The sequence below is a fragment of the Euleptes europaea genome, chromosome 4 (genome assembly GCF_029931775.1).
Source record: "Euleptes europaea isolate rEulEur1 chromosome 4, rEulEur1.hap1, whole genome shotgun sequence".
Classification (NCBI taxonomy): Eukaryota; Metazoa; Chordata; class Lepidosauria; order Squamata; family Sphaerodactylidae; genus Euleptes; species Euleptes europaea.
This window is the reverse complement of record NC_079315.1, coordinates 39,800,372-39,825,707: the sequence shown is the minus strand read 5'-3', so window position 1 is coordinate 39,825,707 and position 25,336 is coordinate 39,800,372. Positions and strand designations below refer to the sequence as shown.

Here is a 25,336-nt window from a genome sequence, read left to right as displayed (position 1 = left end):
TGGACAGAAGTGTTCTGGGACTGGAATGACAACCCCCTGAGTGGCATGACCAACCCTGGGACTAGCAGAAGTGTACTCTGACTGGAATAACAGCCCCAGGTGCGGAATGACAGCCCCTGGGACTAGCAGAGATGTTCTGGGACTGGAATGACAGGCCCTGATACTGACAGAAGCTTTCTGGGACTGGAATGACAGCCCCCAGCGTGGAATGACGGCCCCTGGGACTAGCAGAAGTGTCCTAAGATTGGAAATACAACCCCCAGAGTGGAATGACAGCCCATGGGACTAGCAGACATGTTCTGGGACTGGAAAGACAATCCTCAGACTGGAATGACAGCCCCTGGGACTAGCAGACGTGTTCTGGGACTGGAAAGACACTCCCAAGAGATGAATAACGACCCCTGGGACTGGCAGTTGTGTTCTGGGACTGGAATGACACCCCAAGGTGATAGTTTATTTGCGGCCCTTGGCCAGATAAAACAAGATACATGGACTAAAATGGTCTTACCGACAAAGGTTTACAGTCCGAGTCTTAAGTCACTTAAAAAAATAAAATAAATAACATCCAAGTTACATCTGCCATTTGGACTAAGAGACTACTCTGTGGCAATGAATTTTCATTGCAGCCATACAAAATTTTGCTACCTGAGAGGTGATTGAGGGATTATCTCCTTGTAGGAGCTTTTCTATCTTTTCTCTTTCCCTGTTGGGTCCCATTCTCAGTATGAGGGGCTCAATAAACTTAGAATGGGGTATAGTGTAAAAGTTACAGTTCAGGAGAACATGTTCAGTGGTTTCTAAATCCCCGGATTTGCAGGGGCATAGTCTCTCTGCCCTGGGTATCTTCTTGAATTTCCCCTCTAACATAGCAGAGGGTAAGGCTGCGCATCTAGCCAAGGTAAAAGCCCTCCTATATTTGTTTATCTCAGTATCGGAGATAGGCTGCCGGTGCAAGGATCAATTTGGAGTGGGGGGGAGCCATAAATAGGGGCACTCTTGCTAGATCTACTTGTCGCTCAATATCTTTAACCCTTTGGTTTATAGTTGACTTAGCTTGATCCCACCCTAAGTGAAGTAGTGCTAGGGGGGTAAAACCCAGGTTATTTAGTTTGTCTTCAATGGCTATTATCCACTTTGACCTAAAGGTATCACAAAGAATCAGTGGAAGAAGACCCTTGGAGTTGAAATTAATTTTCAGACACCCCAAGGTGGAATGACAAACCCTGGGACTAGCAGAAGTGGTCTGAGTCTGGATTGACAGCCCCAGAGGTGGAATGTCAGCCCCTGGTACTAGCAGAAGTATTCTGGGACTGGAATGACAGCCCCCGGAGTGGAATGACGGCCTCTGAGACTGGCAATTGTGTTCTGGGATTGGAATGACACCCCCAAGGTGGAATGACAACCCCTAGGACTCTCAGTTTTGTTCTGGGACTGGAATGACAGCCCTTGGGTCTAGCAGAAGTGTTCTGAGACTGGGAAGACAACCGCCAGTGTGGAATGTCAGCCCCTGGGACTGACACTTCTTTTCTGGGACTGGAATGACAGCATCCAGAGTGGAATGACGGCCTCTGAGACTGGCAGTTGTGTTCTGGGACTGGTGGAACAGTTTTGTTTTGCAGGCCCTGCAGAACTCATTTAGGTCCCGCAGGGACCTGATGTTACTTGGTAGACTGTTCCACCAGGCCGGGGCCAGGGCCGAGAGAGCCCTGGCCCTTGTTGAGGGCAGCTGCATATTCCACGGGCTGGGAACCACCCGTAAATTGTTATTTATTGAGTGTAAAGCTCTCTGGGGGATATACCAGGAGAGGCGGTCCCATAGGTATGATGGTCCCAGATCTTGTAAGGCTTTAAAGATCAAAAACAGCACCTTGAATAATGTTGAATAATCTGACAAAATTTTCTCCTAATGGGCTATTAGACCAAACGCATAGTCTTGTATTGTCTGTTCACTAGTCTGGTCTTATTGATATGTCCCCTTATTGTATACTTGCAGACACCATAGTTGTGATCCTCACTGCATCTATTTAAAAAAAAAAAAAGGATGAAGGAAACTCCATACTTCAACCACCTCACTTGTGGGCTCAACAGAGTATATGGAGGTATTGGCAGGCTACACTTATGGATCATATTGTAAAATAATGGGGAAAATCTCCCCTTGGTCTGTTGATTTCACAGAGCACTTAAATTGTTTTAAAGGATAACTATTTTGTCATAAGTAATGTTGAATATGTTCTGGTAGGTGACTGACAGTGCAATCCTATGCAGAGTTCCTCCAGTCTAAGCCCATTGATTTCAATAGGCTTACTGAACTATGCATAAAAGCAGTTCAAGAAAGTGAGTTTCAGAGTATTAGGAGTGACATACCCCAAATCAACCAATGTTTGTATCAATCAGTTCACTTTTACAAAGTTTTTCTGACAAAAATACGGGACAGAAGGTCAAGCAAGCACAATTTACTATCACATTGTCCAAGCCCAGTGAATTCCCTTATATGACATATTTTATAGTGAGAATGTTTTAAGTGAATTTCTAGTGAAAGACCATCAGTGATGGCTAATTGCCAAAGGCAGCACAGAATGGACAGCAGCTTCAGTTCTCCCAGCTGGGAATTATGCCTTGAGCACCCATAACTGATGCACATACACAATCTCTTGGCTACCAAAATTCATTCCCCATCTGTCTGAATGGCATGATGCCCACCCTAAATTAGTCTGACTTCTGCCCTACAGCACAGACCCCAAACACTATGAGATGAAATGGACAGTTTAAAGATTAATTATCACATGATTTTATAAGATGTATTTAGTGAAAATTGTATTTACCGAAAAGTTAAGATGGAAATACATGTTTTTATGGAATCAAATCTAGCTCAGTAATAAGCAAGAATGATTTAAAGAGTCATCATGATTGGTGTAGGATGAAAAGTGAATGAGAAACAGGAAACAAAAAACTGGGAATGAACAATTATTTAAACTTGCTTGTATGTTATTGCTTTGGTAATAGCCATTATATGATTCTGAGGTAAATGTTGTACAATGGAATTCATAAGTATATTTACTCAGAAATAAAACTGAGTTTATTTATTTAATTAATTCATTTGTACCCCACCTTTCTCCCCCATGGGACCCAAAGCAGCTTAAATCATTCTCCTCTCCTCCATTTTATCCTCACAACAACCCTGTGAGGTAGTTTAGACTGAGAGAGTGTGACGGGCTCAAAGTTACCTATCAAGCTTCCATGGCATAAATAGGGATTCGAACTCAGGTCTCCCAGATACTAGTCCAACACTCTTAACCACTACATCACACTGGCTCTTCAAGTAAGTTTAGTGGGACTTATTTTCAAGTAGACAACAATGCTAGAAGGACACGTTTTAATGGATGGGTAATTGACTTCAGTGGAGTTAAAAAAGGTGTAACTGCTTAGAATTGCACTGGTTGTTTACTAAAAATTCACAAGTAAAAGTAAGCCAGTTCAGCGTTCTGGTAAGAAAGTGTCTTCTGCTTCATGTCCCCAGAAAGAAGCCATGCCATTTAAGTTAGTTCTACCCATTCTGTGGGAGTATCAGAGAGGGTTTGAAACTGTTCCTAAAATCTTGGGTTTATTGGAAACTTACTAGAAATTTCTTCCCTGAAAGGCACAGAGATGTAAATGTATTCAAGGATCATTCCCAGTCCATATGGAATGAGACACTGGCAAAGCCCAAGAGATCTGGCCAAGGTACAACCTAATTTCAGGATATACTCAAGACTCTTGTGCAAAACCTAAGGCAAACGCATTGATATTCTTCAACAGAAACAACCATGTTAAAAGGGTTCCCTGAAGCTAGAAAGTTTGAGGTTTATTCAGGAAATGTCCAATGCAGTCATAAAAGCAGTCATCTGTACTTCTGTGTGTATAAGTTGGATTTGGAGTCATGCATGTAGCATTTCCCAATAATAGCATAAGAAGACATGAGGTGCAAGGACAGCAAAAATGTCATTGACATGTTGATGTGTAACTGGCTAATATGGATATTATTCCTGGGTGGGCAAACTAAAGCATCCTCAATAGGAAAGAAAAAGTCTCTTAAACTGCAGGAATCCAAAGCAGTGAAGAAAGGGAAACATAAAAAGTCTGTAGCCTTAACTTATGACCATTTATGCAGGGCTGTTTCCCCACGGTCACTCCCACCGACTGCTTTGGGGCTTCCTTTTGATTATGCACGCCTTTCCCGACAGTCAGAGGTCACCTTGCGCTCCTGCATGTTGCCGCGTTTTTTGCCCGCGTTTTCCAGATTTTCACTAAAACAGCATCTGGAAAACGGGCAAAATGTGCGGAAACGCATAGAGTGAGCAAGGCGACCTCTGAAGGTCAGGAAAGGTAAGCATAATCAAAAGGAAGCCCCAAAGCAATTGGCAGGGTGATAGCAAGGGAAACAGCCCGTGTAAATGGCCTATGATAGCCAAGGTGTTGACTGTCTTTAGGATGAACTTCCAAGCACTAGGACAGTGCAGCAAAATCATGTCTTATTGTTGCACACTGCACAGAGTGCCTCTGGATTGGACTACACAAAATAACATGTGCATACTTGTGTAAATGTTTTATGAATGCAGGCTATTCCACTTGTGATAGAGCTCTTGTACATGAATGAAAATTGGTGCACACATGATACCAAAGGATGCTCTTGAAAACTACTTCCAGCAGCAACTGCTTTATTAGGGGAACTAGAACAGAACTGTAGAACTGTGCAACAACCCCTGCTTATATGCCCGCTGGCCCCACGGAGCCCCACCCCCAAGTCCGTGATTGGGTGGCTGCAGCCCCTCGAGCCAATTAGAACACACAAGCGCAGGAACCTGGAAAGGCTCCAAGTTCAACATGATTCCAGCTTCCCGCTGCATACATAATGCATTACAATATTCTTAGCCTTGATGTTACCATGGCATGAATCCAGGTGGCCAGATCAGCTGTATCAAGGTAAGGGGCCATTTTTCAAGCTTGGCTGAGTTGGAAGAACACCTTTTTTGCAACTGCATTAACTTGCTTACCAGGATATACAGGCAGGCAGCACGGCAAACCAGGGCAGGGGGATTAGGGCATGTCATGCTTCCCCCCCCCCATGCAAAAGGCAGCATCTGCTATGTCATCTTCCTTCAATGTGCACTGCAATTACTAACAGAAAGAGTTAAAACCAAATCAGCATACAAAATATTAGAATCTGGTCTTCAATTTTACTGAAAAACATCCAAGTGTGGGGCTGATTTGGACCAGAATTATGACATTAGGGCAGGGGTGGTTGTGTCAGTTCTCTTTCCACCACACCATTTCCCTGGAGAGAAATCACACATCCCTAACCCTGAGAAACCAAAAAAGATGGGTAACCTACTGTTAATATGTAAAGAAAGGGTATTCAAAATGGAATTTTTAATTATATATCTAAAAATTAAAAACAGAATTAAATTAAATGGTTTAGGTAATATATGTATAATGTATAATAAACAATAAGTGTGTTCAGATATGTAAAAATCTTTTGAGAATAAAGAGTAATGTAATTCAAAAAGGCTGAGAATTGATTTGTTATTTTGAATAGTATGCTCCATGTATATTGTTATATTATGTCTGTTTGTGCGCTAAATTAAAATTTAAAACAAAAAATGGTATTCAGAATTTATATTTTTTTAATAAAATCTGCTGCATTTGAATTATGAATTATTCCTTGACTACTTTAACCGTTTGAGTATGAAAGAACAGGAGGTAGAGGCTAGTGAAGAAGAATACTTAGATTTGCTTGATTAAGTACCAGTACAGATTTTTAAATGTGAGAAGAAGATCTCAGGTGTTCTCCCAGGAAGTGGAGGAGATGACAGTTTAGGTAGTTTTGCAAGTATGATGTACCTAGAGGGTGATTTAGATATGCAGAACAGGCTAGTTGGTATTAAAAGATTAGGTTCTGATTGCAGACATGATTAAGTTGCTGGCTATCGGAGTGCTAAGTGTCTGCTCCAGAGCGCTTCATTACCTATGTGAGGAAGGCTGGGTTCTTCTCATTGTCTTTGTAATCAGTTTTACCTTGTAGGCCAGGGGAAATGTAAATTGCCCCTTCTGTCTGACAGCTTCCAGATCTTTACCACAGGTCCCAAAATGGTCTCCCAGAGCCCTGGAAACTTTGGTTCATTTTGAGAAAGCAGTGTCTTGCTCTTTCCGGTTAGCTTTGGTCCCATATCCACTTATGACATACCTGGGTACTGAGACAGATAGGGGGCCTAACAGTAGTGACCTTGACAGACCAACAATTTGACTCAGTATAAGGCAGGCAGTGTCATGTGAGTGTCTTGTGATATGGCTCATAGCGGTGTCACAGGCAGCACCCCATAGATGTCCATGATATTAGCACCATGAGAATCCCTCCCTATCATAGAAGATATATGGCAGTGATGTTGCTGGGGCAACAGTCATAGTTTGCTGGCAGCTGGGTTTAGCAATCTGAGTAAGGAGCAAGTACAATTGCCCCATGAAGGAACCAGCAGCTCAAATGAAATCATCTTGAAATTTAGATGGTTCCTCATCGTGCATAAATACACTTAAGAAGAATTAATATGGGAAAAAGCAATTTTTCCTCTCCAGAACTGGTTTTAGAAAAGAAATAACATTTTTTTCTTAAATTAACTATCTGTAGAGATCTATAGGGAATCACCATTATTTGGGTTTATGCAAAACTCCATGTGAATTGTGTGCAAGGTGTAGCTGCAATGACCATACCAGCAACATTTGCTGCTCTGATCCTTAAATTCAATTATCTCAATGCATCTAAAAAAAAAATAAACACAAGCCCACCCAAAACCTAATTTCTCTCTGTCTCAGAAAAAACAAACAAACAACCTGGTATCTGAGATTTTTAAATATTGTACAACCATGCAGAATCTTACTTGGAGTTCCCCGATGTCTCTGTTATGTTGTTGTTTATAAATTACCACAGGAACCACCAGCTGTCATCATAAAAATTTTATTGGCACTCTGTAAATATTAAATCAGCATGCTAAAATCATGCCATGTGCAGTAGCAGCTGATGCTCTCTTATGGAGGCAGCCTGCAAAGGAAGGGATTTTGCAATGTAATCTACAAGCACTCTCCTTCCCAAATTTATTTGATTATGCTAATGCAAGTTTCAACCATCCCAATGTACGCATCATCAATAAACCACAACCTCCACTTTACATTGACACACACATGTTTTAATATGCATGCCAATATCACATTGCAAGTGTTGGCATATCTGCATTTCATTGTGAGGATGTGCATTCAGTAAAAATCCTGAACCAGGTCAAGTGACAGCACACACACATATACCCTGCGCAAATGACATGTGATGCAGGCACACCTCAAGGCACTGTAGTGCACACCTGTCTCTTTGAAAAATAGCACTGGCTACAATCTTTAGAGAATATATTTGGAATAAGGACCACTGAAAACAGAGGCCCTTATTTCCAGATCAGATTTCTAGATAAGGAAATTCTGTGGGGGGTTGTCTTCTTTATGTGGAAATCCGTTTATAGTTTAGATCCAAGAGATGGTCACGGTGCGGGGAAACGATATCAGAGCCAGCTGAAGTCATGACAAAGGCAGCTCATGTTAAGGAGATTGCTCATCCGTGTGGGTGACGGAGTCTTCTTCAGAAGGCCCATGAACAGCTGATGGAATCTAACATTCTCTAGACTGGGTGAGCCCCATCTTTTAAAGTGCAGATCAGCACACCAGCTTGTTGGTCAGACCAAGTTGGCTCCAATTACATGACCCCAACCTCAAAAGGGCCCCATCTATGGTGCCCTAACAAAGCCAGTCAAAAAAAAAAATAAGTAAGAAAAAGGGGAGAAAGCACAGAGCAAAAGCGAATAGCCGAACCCAAAAATCTGAATACCCATTCAGCATTTTTCTGGAATCGTCTATTCAGCTTCGGCTTTATCCCCAGATTTTGGTATCGGGTAAACCCGAAACCTGAAAATTACCAAAACGGCTAATTTCGGGTTTATTTTCAGTTCGGGTTTATCAATATGCACAACCCTACTGTAAACATACTAAAGACAAGGTCAGCAATCTGTGTCTGGCCTATACCATTTCAGGCTGTGAGGGGGGCATATATGTTGAAAGCTTTTTCATACAAAAGAAATCCATCCTATTAAAAGAGGGGTGGAAGATAGCTAGATTTCATGGAGAAGGGTTTGAAGGGTCTTCTTTACATACTAATGTTTTATGTATTTATTTTTTTAACTTATAACCTGCCCTCCCCAGCCAAGACCAGGCTCAGGGATTTTACAGGGATTTTAAAAAATCTGTTATGGAAGCCTCATACCAACCACTTGCACTCAAATTGGCACACTGTAGACACTGTTTTACCATTTTTGTGAGAACTAGGTCATACAACATGGAGTGACATATGTGAGCGTTTTTGTAATTTTTGTACTCCACCTTGAATCTCAGTGAGAAAGGTGAGTTATAAATAAAGGAAATAAAGTTTCTTAACTCTGTGGTCTAGCAGGCATCTATAGGTAAAGGTAGTTCCCTGTGCAAGCACCGGGTCATTACTTTTTTTAAAAATAATTTTTTTATTGTTTTTCCAAAAGTATTAAACACAAAGTTTAACAATTAATATAAACAAACAGTAAAACGTAAAATCCAATAAAAACATTGTTGAAGATATTTATATATAATCAAAAATATGTTGACTTCCTCTACACCTCCCTCCATCTTGTGATAAATTAGTAGTCTCTTTTGCATAAAATTCTAATCCTGATATTGTTACTAATACTTATTAATCTCTTTGGCATTTACATTCTTCAGAGAGAAAAAGATTAATAATTAATACTATCATGAAGGGGGGGAAAGAAAGAAAAGGAAGAAAGTTAGTAAATCTCACTAATAATAAATGGATTAGAACAGTAGGAAACATTTAATTACTTCCATTAAAAATTAATTATTTTGTAAATCCTCCATTTCTCCCAAACACTCACTTAATACAAATTATATTTCTAGTACATTGATATCATATATAATTCTATTTCCATTAAAGCCAAGCCTTTTAACCGGTTCCTTTTTAACCCCTTCCAAAAGAAAAACTAGACTCTTTTAAATCAGTCCCTTTGTCCGGAATTTCCAGCATTTTCTTCTTTTCCTTATTAACACTAAACGTCGAAGAGCATCCTTGGAAGTTGTTGGTAAAGTTTCTTCTGCAGGTGAATGATCTTCATAGTAGATCTGCATTGCAATTTCTTCCATCCCAAAATCAAAGAAAGAGATCTCAGTAGCTCCAGTTTTTCTACCCTTTAAGTCCTCGAAGCTGGTGTTAAAAAGTTCATCAGGCAGATTATAGAGACAGAAGTCAAAGTCACTCACATTCAGATCCGTTGTTGCCAGCTGGACTGTTGCAGTTTGTTTATTGTAGTTCTCCGTTTCCTTTGCAAGATTCTTCTGTTCTTCGTCTCTCTTGTCAACTAGAGAGCGCTCTAGTGTCACCTCTGACTTCATTGTGATGATTTGGGTTTTTATATCTTTAAGACCGTCTAAGATGATATCCAGTTTTTGGTTGATAAATTGATAGTGTTCATCAAAGCAGAAAATTGATCCAGCTGTTTAGTCAGACGTTCCATGGTTGCTGCTTCTGAAAATTCTGTTAAGACTTAGTTGGTAAAGTCCAGACAAATACACCGGTGTTGTAAATAACAAAGAGGTGCTGCAGGAATCAGGGTCGTAAACCTTCCATCTTCCTTTTGTTCAGGGACTTGGGAAGTATTTGCTAGTTACACGATAATGCCACACATCCGATTCAAAGTTCTCTAATACTCTCTCAATGATAGATTGTTTCCGGGAAGGAAGTGGCAGGAAGACTTAATTTAGTTAGAAAGACGACACCTTGGGGTGGAGGTGGGGTTACTCCTCCTCCCTCCTCTTTATACGTCGTAGTTTCTGATTGATAGCTGAAGCGTCTTTCAAAAATCCTAGTTGTTATGTCTTCCCACCGATCAAATTGATAGGATTCCTGCCGGTTTATCTGATCTTTTCTTGTTTTCAAAGAGTCATTTAAACATTGGGTGTGGAGATACGGATTTGAAAGATGTATTTCGCAAAAGATGTATTTAGCAATCTCTCGGAGCTTCCAGATCCAGGTAAAACAAAATTCTTTTCACTTACTCAGATTTTAGGAGATTAGGTATTCTTGCTTCGGTATAATAGTTGCTTAGATGGTAATAGGTAGAGGAGATCTGAGCCTGATTCCAAAGAGATGTTCACAGCTGTGTTATTCCCCTCTATGCCGGCGGGACCACACCCAAAATTCCGAGAGTCTCCCAGAGGCTCTCTCAGAAAAAATGGGGGTCTAACGCTCTTGAAGGCTGCAGGGAAGTTCCTGCTACCCAACTCACTGATTAGAGCCGGGCAGGAGTGCAATTTGGCACCCCCAGTTCGAACATTTCTTGGTTCCCTCAGGAGCCCCCGAGGGACGTAGTGCTCAGATCAGTGTCTCTAGCGGAAGTCCACAACACCGGGTCATTACTGACCCATGGGGTGATGTCACATCCCAACGTTTACTAGGCAGACTATGTTTACGGGGTGGTTTGCCTTTGCCTTCCCCAGTCTCTACACTTTACCCCCAGCAAGTTGGGTACTAATTTTACCGACCTCGGAAGGATGGCAGGCTGAGTCAACCTTGAGCTGGCTATCTGAAACCAACTTCCATTGGGATCGAACTCAGGTCGTGAGCAGAGCTTTGGACTGCAATACTGCAGCTTCACTCTTCCCCACAGGGCTCTAAGCAGACATCTATACCCTTGGGTTTTCCAGTTCAGTTCAAACACTAGTCATAGAACCTATTAATACAGTGGTTCCCCATCATTTTGGTAAAGTGACCCACAAGTGTAAATTTACTTGTTATGGTGACCCACTTGAGCATGCATAAATCAATCAAATGGCAAGAACCTGGGACCCACTTTCTGGTCAAGACCCACCAGTTGGGAAACACTAGCCTACTATACAAATAAAGGTAAAGGTAATCTACTATGCATGCACTGGGTGATTACTGACCCATGGGGTGATGTCACATTACAGCGTTTACTAAACAGATTATGTTTATAGGGTGGTTTGCCATTGCCTTCTCTAGTCATCTATACTTTACCTCCAGCAAGCTGGGTACTCATTTTACCGACCTCAGAAGGATGGAAGGGTGAGTAAACCTTGAGTTGGCTACCTGAAAACGACTTCCATCGGGATCGAACTCAGGTCGTGAGCAGAGCTTGGACTGCAGTACTTCAACTTACCACTCTGTGACCACTGTGTAAATTCACAGTTGTAACCAAGTTTCATACGTCCAATCATACGACGCAGAAGAAACAGAAGCAAACTAGTTAAACAATCTGTCATAAAAGCCAAAGCCTTCATGCAACAAAACCCCTATAGATTAATCCAAATCATTTAGATAATGGATAAGACCATTTAGATAATAACATATCCTATTACTGTTAGGTGGATCTGCAACTGGTTGTAACTGGTTGACAGATCGCACCCAAAGAGTGCTTGTTAATGGTTCCTCATCCACTTGGAGAGAAGTGACTTGTGGAGTGCCTCAGGGATCTGTCCTGGGTCCTGTGTTGTTCAACATCTTTATAAATAATTTGGATGAAGGAATAGAGGGGATGCTTATTAAATTTGCAGATGATACTAAATTGGGAAGGTTAGCAAATATGGTAGAAGACAGAGCCAGGATACAGGCTGGAGAATTGGGCTAAAACTAATAAAATGCACTTCAACAAAGATAAATGTAAAGTTCTGCATTTAGGTAGTAGAAATCAAATGCATAATTATAGAATGAGGGAGCAGAGGTGTGCGCAAAAAGATCTTGGGGTCTTACTAGACCAAACGCTGAACAGGAGTCAACAGTGTGATGTGATAGCTAAAAAGGCAAATGCAATCTTGGGCTGTATCAACAGAAGTATAGTGTCCAGATCACGTGAAGTGATGGTATCACTTTGCTCTGGTTAGACCTCACCTAGAGTACTGTGTTCAGTTTTGGGCACCACAATTTAAGAAAGATGTAGACAAGCTGGAATGTGTCCAGAGGAGGGCAACAAAGATGGTGAGGGGTCTGGAGACCAAGTCCTATGAAGAAAGGTTGAAGGAGCTGAGTATGTTTAGCCTGAAGATGGGAAGACTGAGAGGGGTTATGAGAACCATCTTCAAGTACTTGAAGGGCTGTCATTATAGAGGATGGTGCCGAGTTGTTTTCTGTTGCCCCAGAAGGTCAGATCAGAACCAATGGGTTGAAATTAAATCAAAAGATTGTCGAAGGCTTTCATGGTCAGAGTTCATTGGTTCTCGTAGGTTATCCGGGCTGTGTAACTGTGGTCTTGGTATTTTCTTTCCTGACGTTTCGCCAGCAGCTGTGGCTGGCATCTTCAGAGGAGTAACACTGCAGGACAGTGTCTCTCCAATGTCTGTCCTGCAGTGTTACTCCTCTGAAGATGCCAGCCACAGCTGCTGGCGAAACGTCAGGAAAGAAAATACCAAGACCACGGTTACACAGCCCAGATAACCTACGAGAACCAATAAATTAAAAGAGTTTCCGTCTAGAGGTTGGGAAGAATTTTCTAATAGAGCGGTTCCTCTGTGGAACAGGCTTCCTTGGGAGGTGGTAAGCTCTCCTTCCCTGGAGGTTTTGAAGCAGACGCTAGATGGCCATCTGTCAGCAATGCTGATTCTATGACCTTAGGCAGACCATGAGAGGGTCATCTTCTGGGCATGGTGTAGGGGTCACTAGGGGTGTGTGGGGGAGGTAGTTGTGAATTTCCTGCATTGTGCAGGGGGTTGGTCTAGATGACTCTGGTGGTCCCTTCCAACTCTATGATTCTAAGTGGCCATATTTTAATCAGAATTGAGATTGGGAAGGGCAGCCATGAAGGAGCTAGAAAAGATTTTGAAGTGTAAGGATGTGTCACTGGCCACCAAGACTAGATTAATTCATGCCATCGTATTCCCTATTACTATGCATGGGTGTGAAAGCTGGACAGTGAAGAAAGCTGATAGGAAGAAAATAGATTCCTTTGAAATGTGGTGTTGGAGGAGAGTGTTACGGATACCGTGGACTGCCAAAAAAAAAACAAATCAGTGGGTTATAGATCAAATCAAGCCTGAACTGACCCTAAAAGCTAAAATGACTAAACTGAGGCTATCGTATTTTGGTCACGTCATGAGATGACAAGAGTCACTGGAAAAGACAGTCATGCTAGGAAAAGTTGAGGGCAGCAGGAAAAGAGGAAGACCCAACAAGAGATGGTTTGACTCAATAAAGGAAGCCACAGCCTTCAATTTGCAAGATCTGAGGAAGGCTGTCAAAGACAGGACATTTTGGAGGACTTTCATTCATAGGGTCGCCATGAGTCGGAAGCGACTTGACAGCACTTCACACACACACACATATTTTAATAGGCTAAGAGCCTGATATACTCACTGGAAGTTAAGCTTCCATTTGATCAGAAACTTTGTAAATCTTGCTGACAGATGATGTAATATTATTAGCAGCCTGCTACAGTTAAACTGGCAGGGACTGGATTTTTTCAGCATTAATTGTTTAAAAATCCAGATGTTGAATGTCATTCAAAGAAGGTTGTGCTTACAGGAAAGGGCTGTAGGCGTCCAATCTGTTATTTCAGCTGGTTCCCACCCGTGTCCCCTGGAATCTGGACTAACAACAAGGTGACAGCACTTGGCATATTGTTAGCATATTTTTACTGGTATCTCTGTGAATCTGGTCAGGTATTTAAGGAGTAATCTGATTGTGCATGTGAAAGAAAAAATGCACCCCAGGAGTTGACAATTAACAGCAGTTAAAATAGCTTTAAAGGTAACAGTCTTTACATAAGATACAGTGCAGCAATAACTGAACACTTGTTATTCCCCCCCTCAATTAGGGACATCCCTGAGAAACCTTGTAAATTAAACTAAAATGAAATAAAAACAAATCAAAATAAATAGGGAACTTTTCAGAAACAACCCCCATTTGGCATTTCCAGTGTTACTGCATTTAAGTCTCTGGGGTCTATATAAGACCCCTATCCTCTGGCTCTACCCCCCTCCCCAGCAATATTCTGTTAGCACCTGGTCACAACTTGCTCTGAATGTGGAAGTTCACTCTAAAAATCAGATCAAATTAACACATCCTTGATATAACAGAATACAGTGTTAATTACATGCAGCTGATCATTGCTGGGTTAATTAAACACTCAGCCCCAAAAGCTAGTGCACTAATCTAATTAACAATTACAGCTGTTGTTTTCTCTTAACACCTCCATTCTAAACAGAGAAAATTCACACATAGGGCCCAATCCAACCAGCTATCCACACAGAGACTATTCCCTTTGATCTGGATGTTTTTTTTTCTATAGGAGGCTAGCAAAATGGCCTGAAGCTGCATTTCTCAGGGATCCAAAGATATAAGGAGAAATAACTTAAGTATTTTTCCTTATTGTAGGTAGTGACAATAAGAGGGTGTCTGTTTGGAAGGGATAGCTATCTTTCCTCTTTCTAAATAGTTGATAGGATGCAATTTGAAAAGGAAAATGCCTTCAAGGACTTTATCATTGAAGAGACATTTCCTTGGATCTGCGGTTTACACAAATGGAGGGGTTTCTGTTGATTCCCCTTCCCACTACAGATCTCATGTGGTGCCCATATAATCATGTGGTGTCCACAAAAACAAGTGGCATGGGGAGGGGGAAATGCTGCTTTAGGTCCTTTGGAGCTGCTTTTGGTCCATCAACTGCTAGCCCTCCAAAATGTACTAGGGAGTAGCTCTAATCGCACCCATCAGGATTTAAGAAAACATGACTGGGATTGGGCTGAATGGCTACATTTCTGTGCCTAGAGTCCTGTTGAACAAAATAGATTTATGTGTACATTTGAGTTGACTTGCAATGATGAAGCACAATTAAGTCATATTAAAATTAAATCCCAATTTAAAGGGAAATTAATAAAAATGGCTAAACAACATGCTTGCCTCACTCCTTTCAATATGACAAAGTCATGTTAACATTTGTTTTATTATAATTAAGGCTGGTCCACCATCAACAGGTCACAATTCTGATTTTCCCCATTATTTAGTAATGTTTTCCTTTAAGATCCAATATTTTGGTAGCACCGTATCACAAAAAGTGAGTGATCAGCTGCTCGTTTGTAAAAAGAAATGTCCAAATACAGGTAAACTGGTGAATGGTTCCTACATCCAGTTGAATTAGCTATGAGTGAAAGTAATGAGTATAAGGCAAAGGATATGTTGCCAATGAACAAATAAACAAAAAGTCCTTGGAATCAAGATGCCTAATTGTTTTTAGTCCAAGGATCATATCTGAGATATATGAAGTGAAGTGTAACAATGAAGACCCACCCAACTTTCTTGGTATAGAAGAGCACATTCAGCAATAGCTATTTTGGGCACTGTCCATTTTGTACAAGAGAAACACACACATCAAGCATCAGACTTTATAAAAACAGAACAAGTAGAACGTGTAATGGATATCTTGTCTCTTCTTGCCAATGTGAAGGATAAAGGTAGCTTTGAAAGGATCAGTTGTGTTTGTATACATTTGCATGCACATCTGAGTGCAGAAATCCTATCTCAGGGTCTTTAATCTTCTGAACCTCACACTTGCATTCTTCTACAATCATAATCACCTTGAACAGAGGAGCAACCCTGGTACAGTTCATCTCCAAATGTCTCATGGAAAACTTGGTTGGCAAGCAGTGGGAACAGAAGGTATAAAGGCGATCTTCAGGACCAGGAACATGAAAGGAACTGCATTTCCCAAAGCATAAGTTGTTCTGCACCACCACCGTCTCACAGTTCTCATACACAATGCTCTAAAAGAAAGCACACTCCTGTTAAAGCACTTACGTAGACATTTTCTTAGAGAACAAATACATACACTCATATATACATAGCTGTAGGTAATAACTTTTCAGGATTAACCAAAATGTTGCTAAGTAGTGGGCAATCTTTCAAGTTCAAAATTAAAGGAGTGAGTGGGGAGAGAAGATGATGTGGGGGCATGACATTGGGGCTCAAGCCTTCAAATCTTATGGTAATTCTTAAGATGGAGTGAAGTTTTGTAGATTTAATTAGGTTAGGCAATGCTAGTGCAAAAGAAGTCTCAGGTTGCACCAAAGGCTACTGGGACAAAGGAGCAAAGGGTGCTTTGCCCTTGAAAACAGAAGAACAGTAGTAATTCATAATTCTGTCTCAATAAAGATGTTAATTTACTTTGGGGGGTTTTAATTGATCAAATGTTTGCTTACCTATAATTTCTCTATAAATGTAAGATTCCCTTTGAAACATGACCATGCTGCTAATCATATGGAACTACTGTACAGAATGATTAACAGCTGAGGTTTTTTTTTTTAAGTATCAGTAATCCTTTAGACCTACCTTATAAGAAAGGCCAGTATTATTACCCCCTTATATAGATGGGGGGGGGGATAGTGGTCAGCTTCAGTCTGTCCAGTGACTTTGCAAGTCACACTTCATGTACTTAACCGACTCCTTATTAATCTGTTGTCCTCTTTATATAATATACAATACAGTTTTGGGGGGAAAAGAAAATCCTTTATCTGTTGTATGTTTAGATGTTGTGATTTACTTTTTCTTTTTCAAAAGATTCTAAGCATCTTAGTCATGCTTAGAATCTGATAATATCAACATAATGTATATACTTTATGACAGATAGCTAGGCACATGTTCATATTGTTACCTCAATGTAGGAAACTCTTAACATGTACACAACTCTAGTTGGGTTCTTGCTGTGCAGTGTTTACTCCAGATTCTTGAGCAGAAATTTTTAATGAAACGCTTACCTCTTAAAGCAGCTTCCATCTATGTAAAGGGCAGCATCCATTTTAAGTATTTACATGCCCTCAAGTAATCTTTACCTCAGCAGCAGAAATATAAAAGTTATTGTGATAGAACATTGTTGCCAAAGGCTGCAGGCTCTCTGGCTCCAAGACTTGCAGCACTCCCAAATACATTTTAATTTCGAGCATGGATTTTTAAGCAAGCTGTCAGCAATGCCGTATTCTGACTTCAATGTCCAATCAGTAAAATTGGGGAAATGGAGACTTACCTCACAAGGTTGCTGTTAGGGAGAAATATTTTGAAAATTAAAAGTGCAATTTGAACTTATGAATATCAGCAGTACTTCACAAACATTACCTGAGAAAATGGCAGAGTGCTGCAAGTCTCCTCGTACATCTCATTGGTCTTGATGGGAAGGACAACTTCTTCAGACCTTGACTTGGTTTTCAACATAAAAAGGTCCCAGAACCTTTTGGCATCTTTCCTGAAGGGTGATTCTGCTTCCCTTTTGCAGTGTGGATGGGAAGATGTTTTTTTTGCATCCTCTGAATGCGGAGACCCACATGTGGGGGCCCAGTTCCCAACATCTTGAGTTGCATCTCTATATGGGGAAACAAATTTGGCCCTTTGGGATTCATCTTGCTCCTTGCTCGTCATCTCTGCCAATGGGTTTGCCCCAAACCAACCACGTTCCGGAACGCCCTCATTATCGGCTAGATCTTCCCTTAGCAAATCTTGAGTCAAAAAGTGTGGAATTGTTTCTCCCCTTTTCTTCTGTAGCTCTTCTGTTTGCTCCCTTGTTCCATGGCATGAAATCAGCAGCATTTGAATCAATAGCAAAAACATTATGCTGGCCTTCTGGGTGGGTACTCCTTTCCCCCTTAATTTCTTGCAGCTTCAGAAATGGTTTGAAAGCAGGCTACTGTATTTATATGAAGTCTACAGTTTTAGAGTCTGAATGGTGCTCTCTTAGAGGAAGGTGGTGGGGGACAAAACAGGTGGTGTTCATTAACTGCAGGCTGTGATTATGATAAGAGTATCCTGAGTATCTTAATCTTCCTAACTTGAAGAATGTGTATTCAGAATGCATTATCTAAAGTGGGATCTGTTTTCCCAGGCAGGAGTGATTGTCAGTGTTTGGATAAATTGTTTAGAGGCTGTCTAGGAACTGTGGACATTTCCTAAATGTGTATTAGCGTTCCAATACATTCTCAAGTGGGGCAGCTGTGTTAGTCTATTGCAACCAAAACAGAAAGGTCTCCTGTGACACCTTAAAGGTGAATAGCTTTGTTGAAGTATAATCTTTTGTGGACTAGAGCCCACTTCCTCAGATGATGTGGTGGCTTAATGGAGTAGGCCCTAGCCCAAAAAACCTCATCCTTCAATAAATCCGTTCAAGTCCCACAAGCCTCCCTTTGGCTTCCAGTACAGTCTGTCATATTTAATTCCCCACCTACAGGTAGATGAAGAAGGGAAGCTGAAAGGTCAGCCTAACAAAAGGGAGAGGGGACCGCTTTAAACAAGAATAAACAAAGAGTGTAGGTAGTTTGAGGGAGGAATCTTGTTTTTTTGACAGGTGTTGATCTATTTGTAAAATCTCAATGAGACTGTAGCATATTTAGCTGTTTAGACAGTACTTTATTTCAGATGCATACAATAAGGTAAATACCATAATATTATTTTGAATTTATATAGCTCTGTCAATGTGCCTGGCCCTTCATACTGTACAGCAAGAAAGGTCCCTGTCTTTAAATTTAAGATCTGACAGAAATGAGACAGCCGAGGCAAAGGAAGGAGGTGGATGCAGAGATCAATGTAGGAAGGATATGTATTTAATTGGCAGGTGTGAATGCTCTTAGTCTACCAGAAACAATGAAGAAACCCATGTTTTATTACAGTATAAGCTTTCATGGACATAAAGTATGGTTCTCAGTTGTGGACTTGGACGTTTATACAGAGAAAAAATCTTATAAATGAAAAAGCCATAATTAAGAATAGGTGCAACATACAGAAATGACTACAATTTTTAAAAGCCACCCCCCACAACACGCTGTGACAGATTGCAACTTGGTTTCTGTATGTTGCCCAGTGTGGGGCTGTCCAAAAGCATTCTTTCAATAGGACAAGGCTGTGGATTGGAGTGAGTAAACAGGATTCTGGTCAGGAGACAAATTGAAGGGGCAAAACGAAAAACAAACAGAATCCCTGGGAACAGCAAATGGCATCATGAATACACAAACAGCTGTTTACACAGGGAATGCAATTAAGTGAATCAAAAAGCAGACTTACTGAAAAGATAATCTTGATTCAGAAGCATGTTCAGAATTTGGTGCCCAGCATGTTATTGGTAATAACATTACATTTTTAGATTGAATTTAAAGTATATTATTTCAGACCAGTAAAATCCTTTCAATTTTCTTTCATTTCAGAATTCTGATCTTTCAGACTGATTGCCCCAAATGGCCTTGGAATGTAAAATAAACTAGTAAAATCTTCCAGAATGTAAAATAAACTAGTAAAATCTTCCAGAGTAACATTCATTTGTTACTGCAAAAACAAAAAAAGAACTCTTGTGGAATCTTAAACGGATTTATTTGTCGGATAAACGTTTGTTGATTAGAGCCCAGTTCGTTAAAAGCAAGCAACTGAGGACATCTCTGTTAACCAGCGCGTCTTTGGCAATGTGAAATGTCAGCTTCCTATGAAGTCTTTAAGTATCCTCTTGCTTCTAAGGAGGAACGAACTGGGAACCAACTTCAGCCTCCTCTTCTAAGGAGACATTTACAGTGAATCCCTTTCAGACCATCTTAGTTAATGTGTCAAATTTCAGCTTTTGAGGTGCCTGGAAATACCTAAACTGCTTCAAGGTACTCTTTAAATCTCATGTTGAGAGACAGTAGTCAATTGACATGTTTTCAGATTCCTCTAGTAATTGGAAATTGCATGAGTATACATTTAAGGGTCATACACTATTAGCAATATCCTTGTGTGTCAGGCTTTCAGGATGAAATCTCCATTAAAAAATAAAATAGTGGATTGTATCCTACCACTCTGCTCAGCTAACTTTCCACAAGCTAGAGTCACCTTCTTCTGGAGGAAGAGTATCTTCTAGTAGATGAAAAGCCTCTTTCACTGGAGGAAGGTTGTTAAGTATGGAGGAAAACTCTGCATGTACCTAAGCAGAGTAGTATGATATAACTTGCCAGGCTTTTTACTCCTTCTATTTACAGCCCCTGTGCCACATTACTTTTTAATCCATGGGAATACCCTAACCCTCAGCAATACTTTTGTGTGGGGGGGAGAGCAAAGAAGGTTGGGAAGAGGTAGGCAGGAAAGATCCACTGCCTAATCAAGAAGCATTTGTGTTTTGTAGGATCTAGCGCAGTGAATATGTGTGTGTGGGGGAGCTTACTTCAATAGCAGATTCCTCTAAGGAGTTTCTGGGACTGTGATCTAGGAGTAGGCAGCATACAGGTATATGGGCAGCAAGCATAGACCTCATAGATCTGAGAACCTGCACTGTTGTTTCTTTTGTAGATGCCCCCAAGTTAAAAATGGGGAGAAACAATTCTTTCTATTCACATTCTCCACCTCATGCATAATTTTATAAATTTCTATCATCCCCCACCCCACCCCTGGTCCCCTTTTCTGTAAACTGAAAAGCATCAGCCGGTTTAATCTTTCCTTATGGCCCCTTTCCCAGCTCTGGAATATTTTTTCTGAGATAGGGTGACCAGAACTGTAAAACAGTGTTCCAGATGTGGCCATGCCATGGATATTTACATTACAGCATGGCCATTTTATTTTCAGTCATTTTCCTAATAATCCCTTATCACAGAATTTGACTTTTTCACCACTGCTATTCACTGAGTTGACATTTTCATCAAACGATCCACTACAAGCCAAGATCTCTTTCCTACTCATTCACTACCAGAACCCTGCTTACCTCTACTTCACTTTCCAGCAAGGAAGCAGCCAATGCCATTGTCATTGTCAATGATATAAGACATATTTCCATGGGTTTCAACATTTTTTGTCTCAAAGAAACATTGACGGGGACTATTAAAGGACAACAAAGATACAGCCGCAATATTTTTTATCATTTGTAATATGCTTTTATTAACAGTACATATTTAGGCATTACAGTAGATACAGTACATATAGAATGGTATTTGGAGTACAAATGTTGATTAGCACCAGGTTAATTTAAATAAAGCAAAACCTCGCTATGATAAACATACTATTGTATCTAGAATTCAGTAAAGAATGTATATATAATTTGTAAAAACCCACGCACTTCAAATGCCCCTAAAAGGAAAACATGTGTATAATAGAAGCCTGATTTATTTCTATAATTCTCATCACATATTTATCAATGCCAATGTTAAAAATTAGTTTTCTTCTGAGAAATCATATTTTGTTTCTAATGGACTACTGGAAGTCTTTTGGAGTTGCAGACTAGTGACTATTAAAATGTTGCTGACTTGTTAAGACATTTATAGTGTTTTTCCAATTTTTTAAAACTCCATTGCCCTCCCTTTTCTCCATTTCATCAGGAATTACTATCCTATTTGTGGAAAAGAACAGAATAGTTATGCTTTTCCAAGGTTTCACAATGAGCCCACACAAATTAAGATTTCTCTACTTATTTTACAACACGGGCAGCCCATCCTGAGCTCAGGAGGCGCACAAGTGGCTGTGCCGGAGTCTGGCCCGCTTGCTCCAGCACCCAGCTTACTTGCGCCACTGGCCTCCCTGCACTGGCAAGACAGCGCAGACCTGGGACGGCAGCTGAGCCTCCCACTGGCATCACGCCAGTACAGGTCCCCATGCCGTCATCCTGGGGGGCGTTCCCAGGGCATTCTGGGGGTCAGAGCTGCCGGTAGGCAGCTTCCTGACCCCTTTCAGGCTGGGAACATCCCCTTCAGCAACAGTGTTGCTGTGCCAGGTTTTTCCTGGAGCAGCCTTGCTGTTTTCAATGGGGAAAAATGCCCATTTTCGAAATGTAAGCTTCAAAAAGGCTTTTTTAAGCCTTTCGGAGGCCGGGGAATCTCTTTAGAGGTGCCGCAGTTATGCCTCGGCCATGCCATCCCCAGCCACCAAAGGCTCAGGAATGAGCTGTTAGAGAGTTATATTACCTGACCATTTCAAAGGATGATACATATGACCACGAGAAAGCTAACCCTGTGATATTCTGGGTCATCTTTACATGGCTGTACAATTTTTCATCTTTTTAGGCCAAGTATCTGTCCAATATCCATGGGATATGGGATTTGTCATGGGATTTGTATTCAATTCCCACCCACACAGAGATGGTAATTCCCATTGGCTAGATTCGGCTTATTCCTTTCTATGCTGTTGACACTGGCATAGCGAGGAGAAGAAAAATGCAATATGTAAGCTTCAGGAATCAGATTCTCCCGTCACTGTAAAAAATAATAATGTATATGCCCAGTTTTACCAGGGAAAAGAAAATTATGGAGAAGGAAAGAGGTACTACCCATGAACAATCCCTGAGGTATAAATGCACAAAACAAGACTTTGGCATAACGGTGAAAAATAGCACATTTGAATAATTCTGCCAAGATTCTTTAAGACTGAAATCTACTGAAGTTGGTGGACAGGTCAGATAAAAAATGATGTTCAGTGCTTACCATTTGAGCCCTGTCCACATTAATACACTGAACTTTCACTTATTATCAGAATTTAATGTCTAAAAATCCACTATAGTATTATATCACCAGGGCTAACTTTACCACAAGGCTACAAGCACAACCATTTTAAGTGGCAGTTTCAAAAGAAGGCACAATTTTCCTGCTTTCATCCTCCAGCATTCTAAGCCATTGCAAAGATGTGTGTGTGTGGGGTATCATTTTTACTTTTCACTTCAAGTTCAGAAATGTCTGAGACCGGCACTGTGCATTTTTGTATATACGGGAGGATAACCTGCTATAACCTTTTCAAAATTAAGATTCAAACCACTGTCACATTGTAGGAGTAAGATGCCCTGTTCAGGAAAATATGTCCATGCCCACACGGCAGTTCCCCTCAAGGAGTGAATGAGAAAACCCAATGCACTGAATGAGAAAAGAGAGATGAAAGGGTAGCACAAAATCTCATTTCTTCCATCTTTTATGAAACAAAAAAGGTGTCTTGTGACATCTTAAAGACTAACAGATTTTTATAAACCTACTACAATTAGGTTACCTGTCACCTCATTTTGAGCTCTTCTGGCACTCTCAAATAAATATGTTTTAAAATTACTATTCACAAGAAAGGCCAGGTATGTGTTTGAATGTCAGCTTTCTTTACAGTTTTCTGGAGCATATATAGTTGTGTCCTTTGCCCTTTCTGCATTCCTTTCTTTGCCATTTCCCCTGCTGCTGTACTAAAACACAATTCTTTTTTTTCTTTGAAAGATGAGGCAGAACTTTTCTCCAGTTGGTGAAACCGACACTTTCTCCATCATTCCATTCTAACTGGCCTGGATTTCTTCGATCATTCAAGCCTATAATGAATAAAATTATACACATCAGTGGCCATCAAACAGCTGGTCAGTCCAAAACACTGTCTCTCCTAAATATTCTTACCTGTTTCTTCCTACCTTGGTTCTCTACCATGTATTGTTTTTGAGTGATAGTTTTCTTGGATAAATATGTTCTATTCATGGAAGCTTTAATCTGGGAGGTTTCATTGTGAAAACATAAACTCTGTTTTAAAATTAACATCACAGTTACTAAACTGTCTTCAGTACCTGTACCTGTGAATTGTGGCAAATGGCTACAGCATTGACCCTTGGCTGGTGCCATGATCCCACCTGGTTAAGGACTGCTCTTCACAAGATCCAGTATGAAGCTGAGCCATGAGCTCTTTAGGTGGGAGGGGAAAGTTCCTGAATAATAGAATTGGCTGGGAGAGAGGCCAAATCAGAGAAGCGCTTCAAGGGCACAACTGCTAGGCTTGCTGGATCAGGGGAATACTGTAGACATAGTTTATCTTGATTTCAGTAAGGTTTTCGATAAGGCTCCACATAGTATTCTCGTTGACAAATTGGGAAAATGTGGTTTAGATCCTATTACTGTTACGTGGATCTGTAACTAATTGACAGATCTCACCCAAAGAGTGCTTGTTAATGGTTCCTCATCCACTTGAAGAGGAGTGACTAGTGGAGTGCCTCAGAGATCTGTCCTGGGCCCTGTATTATTCATCGTCTTTATAAATGATTTGGATGAAGGAATAGAGGGGATGCTTATTAAATCTGCAGAGGATACTAAATTGGGAGGGGTAGCAAATATGGTAGAAGACAGAGCCAGGATACAGGATGATCTTGACAGGCTGGACAATTGGGCTAAAACTAATAAAATGCACTTCAATAAAGATAACTGTAAAGTTCTGCATTTAGGTAGGAAAAATCAAATGCCTAATTATAGGATGGGGGAGATTTGTCTTAGCAACAGTGTGTGTGAAAAGGATCTTGGGGTTTTAGTAGCCCAAACACTGAACATGAGTCAGCAGTGTGATGCAGTAGCTAAAAAGGCAAATGCAATCTTAGGCTGCATCAACAGACGTATAGTGACTAGATCACGCAAAGTGATGGTATCACTTTACTCTGCTCTGGTTAGACCTCTCCTAGAGTACTGTGTTCAGTTTAGGGCACCACAGTTTAAGAAAGATGTAGACAAGCTGGAACGTGTCCAGAGGAGGGCAACAAAGATGGTGAGGGGTCTGGAGACCAAGTCCTGTGAGGGAAGGTTGAAGGAGCTGGGTATGTTTAGCCTGAAGAGGAGAAGACGGAGAGGTGACATGATAACCATCTTCAAGTACTTGAAGGGCTGTCATATAGAGGAGGGTGCCGAGTTATTTTCTGTTACCCCAGAAGGTCGGACCAGAACAACGGGTTGAAATTAAATCAAAAGAGTTTACATCTAGATGTTAAGAAGAATTATCTAGCAGTTAGAGCGTTTTCTCTGTGGAACAGGCTTCCTCAGGAGGTGGTAAGCTCTCCTTCCCTGGAGGTTTTTAAGAAGAGGTTAGATGGCCATCTGTCAGCAGTGCTGATTCTATTACCTTAAGCGGATGATAAGAGGGAGGGCATCTTGGCCATCTTCTTGGCATGGAGTAAAGGTTCCTGTGTGTGTGTAAGGGAGGTAGTTGTGAATTTTCTGCATTGTGCAGGGGGTTGGACTAGATGACCCTGGTGGTCCCTTCCAGCTCTATGATTCTTCCTGCCAAGGACCTGTGAAACCGGGAATTTTCTTGGAATATGAGCATGGAATATGATCTAAAAGGTTTAGTTATGAACCTCTATAGATAAATATATTTTAAGAAAATAGTACTTGAATATTATCCTTCCTTTTTCTACATCATTTGGTAGAAAATCTTAGGTGCTGTGGAACACAGGCAGGATGGTGCTGCTGCAGTCATCTTGTTTGGGGGCTTCCTAGAGGCACCTGGTTGGCCACTGTGTGAACA

General features: G+C 40.8%; 2 protein-coding genes across 2 annotated transcripts in view; both read right to left on the bottom strand.

Moving 5' to 3' along the window:
• Positions 1 to 15,521: 15,521 nt before the first annotated feature.
• On the bottom strand, positions 15,522 to 17,725 carry CER1 (cerberus 1, DAN family BMP antagonist). The gene is made up of 2 exons (XM_056848918.1): positions 17,222 to 17,725; positions 15,522 to 15,876 (listed from the first exon to the last, which is right to left on the bottom strand). The coding sequence occupies exons 1-2, from the start codon at positions 17,708 to 17,710 to the stop codon at positions 15,583 to 15,585; spliced, it is 783 nt and encodes a 260-aa protein (XP_056704896.1). The 5' UTR covers positions 17,711 to 17,725; the 3' UTR covers positions 15,522 to 15,582.
• Positions 17,726 to 23,033: 5,308 nt separating this feature from the next.
• The window catches only part of FREM1 (FRAS1 related extracellular matrix 1), a 90,238-nt gene continuing 87,935 nt past the window's right edge, over positions 23,034 to 25,336 (bottom strand). Inside the window, exon 36 of the mRNA XM_056848834.1 lies at positions 23,034 to 23,372. Within this exon, the coding sequence (XP_056704812.1) occupies positions 23,173 to 23,372 (200 nt within the window). The 3' untranslated portion in view covers positions 23,034 to 23,172. The remainder of the gene's footprint in view (positions 23,373 to 25,336) is intronic.

Bases quoted from the DNA above. Each gene is read 5' to 3' on its own strand.
- CER1 (XM_056848918.1), bottom strand. From the start codon at position 17,710: ATGTTTTTGCTATTGATTCAAATGCTGCTGATTTCATGCCATGGAACA. The intron at 15,877-17,221 runs GTAATGTTTGTG...GCTTTCTTTTAG, and splicing joins GCACTCTGCCATTTTCTCAG to AGCATTGTGTATGAGAACTG.